At 27.1% G+C, this 12,734-nt stretch overlaps 2 protein-coding genes across 2 annotated transcripts; both read right to left on the reverse strand.

The window, feature by feature from the left end:
- Positions 1-1,399: 1,399 nt before the first annotated feature.
- On the reverse strand, positions 1,400-8,186 carry LOC145969951 (uncharacterized). Its single transcript, XM_083096292.1, has 6 exons — positions 8,027-8,186; positions 6,976-7,869; positions 6,853-6,861; positions 2,081-2,380; positions 1,496-1,990; positions 1,400-1,416 (listed from the first exon to the last, which is right to left on the reverse strand). Exons 1-6 carry the CDS (start codon positions 8,184-8,186, stop codon positions 1,400-1,402), a joined length of 1,875 nt encoding a protein of 624 aa, XP_082952418.1.
- A 703-nt stretch (positions 8,187-8,889) lies between these two features.
- On the reverse strand, positions 8,890-9,222 carry LOC145969952 (uncharacterized). The gene has a single exon (XM_083096293.1). It carries the CDS (start codon positions 9,220-9,222, stop codon positions 8,890-8,892), a length of 333 nt encoding a protein of 110 aa, XP_082952419.1.
- Between the last annotated feature and the right edge of the window lie 3,512 nt (positions 9,223-12,734).

The raw sequence follows: 12,734 nt of genomic DNA on the forward strand, positions 1-12,734 counted from the left end.
AAACTATTTGTTTTTAATAAAACTTATTAAAGAGAGTGGTGAAACTCTCAAAGTTTCACTCTAAATTTTTAGTCTTACAGTTAATAACATTCGTAATTTAAATTATTTTTTGATAAAAATTGTAAAAAATGGATTATAGTTTCTGAAGTAAAGTGGGAATAGATTAAAAATAAATATCAATATATTTTTCACTATTTGAAAGAAAATGTTTAATCAAATATTCTTCTATTCTTGAATAGACAATATTGTTAAAACTCTTATAAAAATGTATAAGTTAATATTTATAATGATAGTAATAAGTCAGCTATACAGACGTATCAAGGATGACTTTTTCTAAACTTTAATTAATTTAATCATCAATTAATTGCTTTGTGATCAAACAGACACAAACACTTTGTATTGACAGAATACATATTTTTTAATCATTTTTTTCAATTAGTGAAACGCATTATTTTGATACTTATATATAATTATTATATAATTATATAATTATAATTATATAGTACACATACACACACACACACACACACACATATATATAAAATTAATTTATATATTATTTTATAGGATCAGAATAAGAGGAATCCAACTTCCACATAATGTCATAGTTATTTTTACTTTACCTTATCTTCTCAACAAAAATTGATAAAAATATTTTTTTTGTGATATTGTACTTGTGATTCTTTTTATGTAATATTACTTTACATAATTCAAACTTTTAATAATATAGATTTATTATATTTCTTATATTAGTATGAAATTAGTATAGAATTAGTATAAAGTTATTATTTAATATTATTATAAAAAATAGTGTTTGTCGTAGCTAAAAACAGCGTGTGGTAATTAAATTTAAAATACTGTTATTATTTTCATTACCTATAACATCCATTTGACGAAACTTTTTTATGTATATTTAAAAATGTGTTTTTTTCTATCTAATAATTTTTTTTAATCTATAATATTATATAATCTATAATATATAAAATAAAAATATAAAATATTTTTGTATTAATAAAAATATTTTAAATTATTTCCGTTACACACTGCATTTTATTAGTAAATAAAATGTAAAATTTTCCAATATTAAAATTTATATTTGTAAAAAATTTTTATATATTCCCTGAACAAATTATTATTATTATTATTACTTTAACAAAATTGTGTTTTTTTCACATTTAATAAATAAAAAATTAAATATAAATTTCTTTATATACATAATTTTTAACAAATTTGTTATTTCGTTGATTACCAAGATAAACTTTTAATGCTTGCCAAGAACGAACTCGCGAAAAAGCAACATAAAGTTGTCCATGATTAAAAACATCTTTGCGAAGATCTAATCCAATTCTATCAAACGTGTGTCCTTGTGATTTATTAATCGTCATGGCAAAAGCTAATTTTATTGGAAATTGTCTCCTAGAAAAAGTAAATGGAAATACATTTTCGCAATATAACGTTATACGATTCAAAAAAACAATGTCTCCTATTTTGTCACCTGTTAAAATCTTACATTTTAATAAATGATCTTTAAGCTCTATAATCATTAATCTAGTGCCATTACAAAGACCTTCATTGATACTTAAATTTCTAATTAACATAATAATACAATTTGGTTTTAAACGCAATTCATGAGGAGGAAGAGACGATGGAGATAAACTATTTAAATATTCTGGTAACAATGCTTCACTCATGTCACCATTGTCATTATTCACGACAGTATCTACACTTGTATAAATTCGTTCTTCATTTATATCTAATAATTCCACAACTTTCTTATTAATTTCATCTACATCAATATTTCTTGCAGAAAGTATGGCACATTTAGACATTTTAACAAATTCTTTTTTTCTTATTAAATCACCATACATATCTTCCACAATATCAGCGTTAATAGATGCTATACAACATTCAGGAATTTGTATATTATCATTAAGATCATTTAATGTACCATCTCCAACATTCAATAAAAATTTTACAAATTCAATTTCTTCTGGAAGAACTCTCATATTTTGTATTAAAAAGAATTTTACGAAATGTTTCCAAAGAGAACTAAACTTAATAGAAAGATTTACAATTTCACTTCGAGTAGCATGTACTTTAATAGGCAAAAGTTGTCTAAAATCACCACCTAATAAAACAATTTTTCCACCGAAAGGAATATCATTATTCATAATATCACGCAATGTTCGGTCCATTATTTCTAAAGCATATCGTGGTGCCATTGGTGCTTCATCCCAAATAAAAATATCAATTTCTTTTAAATATTGAGCTTCTTTTGATTGGATTTTAATAGTTGATGATGAATCAGCAAATAATGGAACTGGTAATCCAAATATCTTATGGACTGTTTTTCCAAAAGGTAATAATGTAGCTGTAATACCTGTAAATGCCATTGTACATACACGTTTATTTTTAATTCTAGCTACATACAGAGAGAAGAATGAGAGGTGTCATGGCCCGCTTTTAGGTGATCCCTGAAAGCGATACGCCCTCTGTGGACCTTAAAAACGTGCACCTAAACTACGAAGCCAAGGTGCACGAATGTTCTCAGAGGGTAACATATAAGGTGCACAATTTTTGGTTCTATTCCGTGCTATGTGCACAAAATGTCGGTAGCACCAGTGCTGTATAGCAAGGTGCTTACAATATCAAATAAATTTTAATATAAATGAGAAATGACGAATTTGCGATCCTCTCACACTCTCTCTCTCTCTCTCTCTCTCTCTATATATATATATATATATATATATATATATATATATATATATATATAATTTTTTTTTTGATATATGAATTTGCAATGAGCAGCGACATATTTTTTCTTAAGAACAATTATATGTTTTTTTTACATTAACTGATTCCTCTTACTATTCTATACATAAAATTATTAAAGTAAAATAATCGAAAAATGAACATTTTATCAGATATTTTATAATTTATATAAAATTATGTCAACTTAAAGAGTCAAATATCTCGTTAACTGTTCAATTTTTGACTATACTATCTTTATAACTTTTTACACGGAATATTGCGAAGAATCGATTTATATAAAAAAATTAGGATGGTTCCATTAAAAAATATGAAAATAATCTTGAAATTTCTAAAACGCTTCCACTTACGAAAACAATATTACTAGCATATCATGGTCCTTTTAATCGTACAATTTTCGTAATTACAATTTTTTCATATCTGTAAAAATAGCGTAGATATTTCAAGTGAGCAAAGTTTTATATACATATATGTGTGTGTGTGTGTGTGTGTGTGTGTGTGTGTGTGTGTGTGTGTGTGTGTGTGTGTGTGTGTGTGTGTGTGCGTGTATAGCGTATACGAGTTATGTGAGCAAGCGAGAAGGTAATAAGAGAGAGCGAAATGGCAATAAGAGCGAACGAGATAGCAATAGCACGAGCAACGAAGACTTGGAAATAGAGTCTTTCTTGCAGCCTGGCATACTATTTCTCTCTCGCTCGCTCCTATTACTATCTCGCTCGCTTCTGTTATTGTTTCACTCGCTCTTACGTACTCATATACTGTCATGCTCATCTCGTTATCAAATCTGCCGCTGGCAAGCGGCCGATGACAAATTATGACAAATAAATAAGTTAATTATTTTAAGATATATTTATAAGGGTATAGAACTAATTTTAATGGAATAATGAAAATTTTGCGATTAAAATAACAAACACGGTATCAATCGGATAAACGTAGTTAAATATATAATCAAAATTTTTATTATCAGACCAATTAAAAATTATCCGATTTACGTCGTGTTTGATATCATTTTAATCGCAAAAATCTCAATAATTCATTAAAATTACTTTCATATCGATAAAATAAAAAATACAAGTTTCAGCTTTTACTTTATAATCTCGTAAATTGCGAATGGATAGAGGAAGTGAAGAAGCCGATTGTAAGAGACTTCGGAATTCTTTGATGATAGGTCATCTCGCTCGCTCTCGACTCGCGGTTTCGCTGTCGCTCTCGCACTTGACAGGTCGTAAAGATAAGCGGACTCGGCTTCCTCGCGAATGTAAAGATCTTATAAAATAAAAATCGGATAATTTTTAATTAGTCTGATAATAAACATTTTGATTATATATATTTAAATACATTTATCCGATTGATACCGTGTTTGATGTTATTTTAATCGCAAAATTTTTATTATTCCATTAAAATTACTCGCATACCCTTATAAATATATCTTAAAATGATTAACTTATTTATTTGTCACAATTTGCCATCGGCCGCTTGCCAGCGGCAGGCTTGATAACGAGATGAACATGACAGTATATGAGTACGTAAGAGCGAGTGAAACAATAACAGAAGCGAGCGAGATAGTAATAGGAGCGAGCAAGATAGAAATAGTACGAGCAACGAGGACTCGAGCTCGAGAATCGGATTTTTCTTGCGCGCTATTATTTTCCTCTCGCTCGCTCCTATTACTGTCTCGCTCGCTCCTATTATTGTCTCGCTCGTTCTTGTTGCTGTTTCACTCGCTCTCGATTCTTGGGTCCGCTTATCATTCCGGGCTATCTATCACGACTGCCAAGTGTGACAGAGAAAGCAAGACCATGAGTAGAGAGCGAGCGAGATGACCTATCATCAAAGAGTTCCGAAGTCTCTTACAATCGGTTTCTTCGCTTCCTCTATCCATTCGCAATTCACGAAAATGTAAACATCTTATAAAATAAAAATTGAAACTTTTATTTTTAATTTCATCGGTTTGAAAGTAATTTTAATGAATTAAAGAGATTTTTGCGATTAAAATGATATCAAACACGACGTAAATCGGGTAATTTTTAATTAGTCTGATAATAAAAATTTTATAATTATATTTAACTAAATTTATGCGATTTATATCGTGTTTGATATTATTTTAATCTCAAAATTCTCATTATTCCATTAAAATTACTTTCAAATGAATAAAAAATGCATTTAATTTTTTGACATATATTCGTGAATATTATAAATGAAGTCTCGTGTAAAAAACTTCGGAATCTGCGACATCGGGAATTTTTTCATTATTTATAATAATATACGACTTTAAATTGCCATAAAATAAAAACTAAAGCTTTGATATTTTATTTGATCTTTTTGATTAAAAGGGATTAATGAAATTTTTGAAATTGAAAATTATTCTAATAAAATATTGAGTTTAATGTGATTTCAATCGTAAAAATCAAATTAATTCTAAAGTTATGTTCAGTAAGATAAATTAAGTAAAGTACAATGCAACATTTTATACAATGTAGTCTTATTTTCAAAATTATAGTTTAAATTAGACACTATTAATTTATTAAAATAAAACTATAATTATGAGAAATTAAGAGTTTTATTATATACATGTACACATTGATTTTTACGATTGAAATCACATTAAACCCAATATTTTATTAGAATAATTTTCAATTTTAAAAATTTCATTAATCCCTTTTAATCAAAAAGATCAAATAAAATATCAAAGCTTTAGTTTTTATTTTATGGCAATTTAAAGTCGTGTATTATTATAAATAATGAAAAAATTCCCGATGTCGCAGATTCCGAAGTTTCTTACATGAGACTTCATTTATAATATTCACGAATATATGTCAAAAAATTAAATGCATTTTTTATTCATTTGAAAGTAATTTTAATTGAATAATGAGAATTTTAAGATTAAAATAATATCAAACACGATATAAATCGCATAAATTTAATTAAATATAATTATAAAATATAATTATAAAATTTTTATTATCAGACTAATTAAAAATTACCCGATTTACGTCGTGTTTGATATCATTTTAATCGCAAAAATCTCTTTAATTCATTAAAATTACTTTCAAACCGATGAAATTAAAAATAAAAGTTTCAATTTTTATTTTATAAGATGTTTACATTTTCGTGAATTGCGAATGGAGAGGAAGCGAAGAAACCGATTGTAAGAGACTTCGGAACTCTTTGATGATAGGTCATCTCGCTCGCTCTCTACTCATGGTCTTACTTTCTCTGTCACACTTGACAATCGTGATAGACAGCTCGGAAAAATAAGCGGACCCAAGAATCGAGAGCGAGCGAAACAGTAACAAGAACGAGCGAGACAATAATAGGAGTGAGCGAGACAGTAATAGGAGTGAGCGAGACAGTAATAGGAGCGAACGAGACAGTAATAGATGCGAGCGAGAGGAAAATAATAGCGCGCAAGAAAAATCTGATTCTCGAGCTCGAGTCCTCGTTGCTCGTGCTATTTCTATCTCGTTCGCTCTTATTTCACTCGTCCTTCTCGCTTCCTCACGTAACTCTCGCATCGCTTTTATGCATATATACGTACATACATACGTACATACCACACATACCCCCACCCACATATATATATATATATATACACACATACATCTTTATTATTTAGAACTTTTATTCTTAAGAAATGTGTACGCGTTTTACATTAAAAATAATATCAAACTTTCTCTCTGTAAATATATAAATTATTTATTAATAGCCTAATAAAATATCTTATTTTCAAGTGTTGTAATCATATAATGAATAAATTTCTATATATATATATATATATATGAGAGAGAGAGAGAGAGTCATACAAAATTCATTAAAAATTTATTTAATATACGTAAGCGTCTTGCTATACAGCACTGGTGCTACCGTCATTTTGTGCACATAGCACGGAACAGAACCAGAAATTGTGCACCTTATATGTTACCCTCTGAGAACATTCGTGCACCTTGGCTTCGTAGTTTAGGTGCACGTTTTTAAGGTCCACAGAGGGCGTATCGCTTTCAGGGATCACCTAAAAGCGGGCCATGACACCTCTCATTCTTCTCTCTGCTACATAATAGATAGTTGTATATATATATGTTTTACCTGATCCACCTGGACCATCAATATAAAAACAATTATTAGAGATAATATTATTTTCTAATTCATTTAATATAAGATCGACGATCTCTTTCTGCTTATTATTTAATTGTTTATATTGTTTGGTACCTATTTCCATAGCTTCTTCAAATGCCATGCAATCCTCTTCTTCTTCATTTTCTGTTAGTTGTTCCATTTGTGGAAAATCAACAAAACTTTTACCTTCACTACGAAGCATACTATTAATTTGTACATATGCTTTTTTTTGTCCCTGTAACGTACCAAAATATCGAATATAATCCTCAGACATTGCTATTTTAAAGTTTTCCCACAACTCTTCAGGATGTAATGGTTGACAATGTAATAATATACGTACAAATAATCTACGAAGTTGTCGTGGCATCATCCATCCAACAGCTTCATTTATAGCTCTTTTCCACTCATCATCATCTTCAATCAAACCTAAAGCTAAACATGCTGCTGAAAATGATTGACAAACTTCTCCATTTACAGTTCTTAAATCGTTAAAACTTGTAGCCCCTTTTACTGTGAGTAACAATAATCGTAAATGAAATAATTCTATTTGTGTTGGACTAACGGAATACATTCGTCCTATACAATTATAATGACTTTTACGTTTGACCCAACGTGATACATTTTTACCATTAATTTTCTCTTTTTTAAATGTATAATAACTTGGAATTTCTATATACAAATACTGTTTTGCTTCTTCATCGCGTAAGTTTAATGAAAAATAATCTATTAACATAGTAACTTGATCTAAAGCAGAAGTCATTGCATTGTCAATGTTTTCATTTTCAATTATAATATTTTGCTCATTAGGAAGATGAACTGGTAAACGTATTATAGCGTGACTTTTATCTTGTAGTTTTTTACCAAGAATACGCCAGCTAGCTTCAACAGATCCAACATAACGAGCTTCGATATAATTATGTATCTCATCATGATCAATAACAACACTTTCTGTTATTGGTTCAATAGTTATAGCAGCAACATCATGTCCTTTATAAATATATTTATATAGATATTTAACTGATTTAATACTTGAAACTACTTCAACATTTATATGACTATTAAATAATTGATAATTGATAATTGAATATAATTGATAAAGTAGGACAATATGGAACAACATAACGATTATCAACTACATATTCACCAGGACGTTCAAAATTTCTTCCATTATTTCGTCGACGATAATAAGGATAAGCATCTTCATCCATTCTAGTTTCTTCGAGAAAAGGTTTCGGATAATGTTTCGAACAATGTCCATCTATTAAACACCAATCGCTACAAGGTCCATGAATCATATGTCTCATAACTATATCATGTAAGATTTGATTTTCACATGAATCAGGAATTTCAGCAGAAATAAATTTATCAACGATTTGCGGAGTTGTTATTTTAAAATTATATTTTAATGTAATCAGTATATGAACATGTGGCAACCCACGTTTTTGAAATTCAATAACGTATACAAACGCTGCTACTTCACCAAAAAACTTTTGCTTAACAATCAAATCAATTAAATAATCCTTTTTAATGTTAAAAACACGAGCACATATGTCAGGTCTATCACAAGCTTGTTGACCGGGTAAAAGATTTTCCTCAATTTCACGTCATTTTGGATTGCAAGTCATGGTAATGAAAAGATCTGGTTTATCAAATTTACTAACAATTGCCATTGCATCTTGATAATTTTGTAACATATTACGTGGCGATCCAATAAATGTGGAAGGAAGTATGACCATTTTTCCAATACGCCCATTTAAGTTATTCGCTGTAATTTGTAAATAATCTCTTCAACCTTGATATGTTTCACTACGTAATTCTTTTTTGATGATTTTTACAATAATCAATTCTATGTTTTTCAATTTTTACATAACTGTCTACAAGCCACTGCTGAAATAAACGACGTCCTAATAAAAAACCATTAAATTCATCGCGAATAGCTATACGGTATTTAATATATTGTCCTCTAGTTATTCGTCTATTACTATTTAATTTTTTTAAATCACGATGCTATCCTTGAGTGCCGTGTGGATAAAATAAAGGATATACCCATGGTTCAACATTGGGATCCATAATACTAACTTTTTGTAAACTTTTAATATTTTTATTACATACAGTAACGTATGAGTCTGGAATTTCTCCATCAGCAGTTGTATAAAAAACAGCAGCAACTTCATTAGTTCTTTGAGCATTGTATCGACGTCGATCCATATTTGATCTTAAAGTAAACGATAATTGTAATTCCGGTAATAATTCACCAGATTCCATTTCTAAACGTCGTTGCTTTTCTAATTCTTCACCCATCATTTGATAAGACTGAGCAAATACATTAAATTCCCGCATTATTTGTTCAAGGTTTTGTACAATTTCAAAATCTATGTATGAATTTTGATTAAGACGATGATTTATTGCTTTATTTGAATCTACGATAAAAAGTTGGCCATAAGTAGGACTTTCGTTTTGTGCAGCATATAATGCTTTATTAATTTGATAATAAATCTGTCCTTGTATTTTAAAACAATATGGACCAGGTCGTCTACCTTGAAAGTTAATTAAATTAGCGTTAAATGAGGCAAATGAAAATGAACTGTTATAACTACGAATATTTTGAAAAAAATTATTAGATTTTATGTGACTACCATCAAATAAACTACGAATGAATTGAGGAAATTCAGGCAAAGGTTGCACAGATACTGCACCATGATTACAACAATCATGAAATGAATATCCTCTATTAGAAACTATTTCAGCTGCAAAGTGTTTTGCATTACAATGAATACAATACACATCCATAGGACCAATATAATATTCAATTACATCAGTAAGTGATAGTGTACTAATATTATTTAAACGAGGTTGTTTTTTCTGCCGTGATCGATAACGAGTTTGATATTCTACAGATGATTGTAATGTTGATCTAACACTTAAAGGATTTTCTTCAATTTCCCAATCTAATTCTATTACACGATTATCATTTGATGTACCAGCAATACAAATAGTTTGTTGATTTGACTTTTTTGAAGAATTTTCAACTAATTTGTTATTTTCACGATGGCGTCGTTGATTCTCCCTTCTTTTTTCTCGATGTCATTGTAAAAATTCTTTTCTTTCTTCTAATGTACGTACAATTTTACGTCTTGTCATTTTATAAGAATTTTCTATATTAATATACTATATATGAGATCTTAAATATATACACGTAATGTTATTAATAAATATTAATAAAGAGAAAATAATTTATACAAAAAATTTTTACTATTGAAATATCTTTTACTATTTAAATAATCTACATACTATTATTATATTAATAATATATTATTATTATTATTATTTTATTATTATTTAAATATTATTATTACTTATAAATTATTATTATTATTAGATTAAATTCAATTTAAAATAAAAATTAATATTCTCTTTAGGAATGGAATCTGACGAATATACATATATCGGAGTTACAATTATCATTTACTTTAAAACCAAATATGGATCGACGTCGATACAACACTCAAAGAATTAATAAAGTTGCTGCTGTTTTTCTCACTTTAAATAAATTAGCTTACATAAATAAGTTAATTATTATGGTTATTATAGTTATTGTTAAAATTATTATTTTGTTATCATCATTATCATCATCTTCATTATCATTATTATCGTTATCATTGTTGTTATCGTCAATATTATAATAGTTTATATCATCAGTATCATCATTTATATATCATTCATATCATCGATTATCATCAATATCATAATTATTATTAATAATAATATCAATACTTCTGAATAATATTATTTATTTATTAATTACACATACATAAAAAAATAAAATAAATTACAATATATAATAATTAATAATACCACTGTAATAAAATTAAATATTAATTAAATTTTTATAAATACAATATAATGAAATATATTATAATACAATAAAATTAAAATATAATTAAATATAAAATACTAATTGTAATTAAATTAAAATAACAATATAAAAAGTTTTCTCAAATAATTTTCTTTCTTCACACTTCCTTCTTCTTTTCCTCTTTTTCTACTATTTATTTTGTCACTTTTTATAACTTTCTCGCCTTTCCTGAAACAAAAGAAATAAATATTAATCATTTACATTTATTTTAAAAAATAATATATAAGAAATTATACAAATAATACATACATACATACATACATATACATAATTTATGTATACATATCTATATGTATACAGGGTGAGTTTTTTATCTTGAGACATTGAAATATCTCGTAAAGTTTAAAAGATACGAAAAAATGTTTCAGACAAAAGTTGTATGGTTCCAAGGGGGACATAAGATGGTATCATTAATTTGACCTTAAAGAGTCACCTGAAGGTCACGTGAAGGTCACCGTTAATTTCTTAAATGGAACTCTCATTTTTTATTGCATATTCTTGTAGCTTATCTCGAGAACTTTCCAAAACGCTATAGTAAAATATTTTTCCCTCAAGTACTTTTTGAGTTATAAGGCTTGAAATCATTTCTTAATTTTACATAAACCGTAAAATATCTTGTAAAATATTCATTTTTCAATTATCTAACCTTAATACTTTTCTATACAAAATAATGAGAGGAATCAATTGGTGTAAAGAAAACACATAATTGTTTCGAAAAAGAAAAATGTAATTTGCAATTAACAATTACATATTTTTTCTTCGAAACAACTATGTGTTTTTTTACACCAATTGATTCCTCTCATTATTTTGTGCATAAAAGTATTAAGGTAAGATAATCGAAAAATGAATATTTTACAAGATATTTTATGATTTACGTAAAATTAAGAAATTACTTCAGGCCTCATAACTCGGAAAGTACTTAATGAAAACTAACTTAATTATAGTGTTTTGGAAAGCTCTCGAGATGAGCTACAAGAATGTGCAAAAATATATAGGGTATTCCATTTAAAAAAATTGAAGTGACCTTCACGTGACCTTCAAATGACACTTCAAGGTCAAACCAATGGTACCATCTTATGGCCTCCTCGAAACCAAATAACTTTTGTCTGAAACATTTTTCTCTAAAATGCTTAGTTTTTGAAAGGAAAGGGGTGTACGGGTGGTCTAGGACACCCTGTATATTCTATTTTATTGATTTGAATTTTATTAAAATTAAGTTAATTTTAGTTTAGTTTAATTTTTGTTAAATACTTTGAATTAAAATTAACTATATTTTTTTATTTTTACATTAAATCATAATTTAAATTGTTTGATCGAAATTAATTTTATTTTTTAAGTTTTATTATTAAATAAAATATTGACTTTAATTAAAATTTTTTTGTAAAAGTGATTTAAATTTTTAATTGTTGAATAAAGTAGCTTTTATTAGGATTATTATAAAGTACAATTAATTTTGATTTGAATTATTAAAATAAAGTTAATTTTAATTTTTAATTATTGAATTAAAATCATAAATCACCTCCAATTTTTTAATTGTTGAAATTAAAATTAATTTCGATTTAGATTATTGAAATAAAATTAAGTGTTAAAATTGATTGAAATTGGTTTTGACTTATATTGAAATTGACTTGATATAAAATTGACTTTAATCAGATTTGACAGTAGATTTGATTCAAATTAAAATTGACTTTAACTTGAACTATTTAATTATAATTAGTTTTAACTTAAATTGTTGAATTGAAATTGATTTTGAAGCCTGAATTTATATGGATTTTGATTTGAATTAAAATTGTCTTGACTTATATTGAAATTTGCTTTACCTTGAATTAAAATTTAATTTGAATTGAAATTGGTTTTAACTTTGATTGAAATTGGCTTTGACTTGGATTGAAATTGGCTTTGACTTAGATTGAAATTGACATTGACTTGGATTGAA

This window comes from Camponotus vicinus, unplaced genomic scaffold (genome assembly GCF_025532165.1).
Source record: "Camponotus vicinus isolate PSW18456_S1 unplaced genomic scaffold, iyCamVici1.0 SCAF_4, whole genome shotgun sequence".
Taxonomy (NCBI): Eukaryota; Metazoa; Arthropoda; class Insecta; order Hymenoptera; family Formicidae; genus Camponotus; species Camponotus vicinus.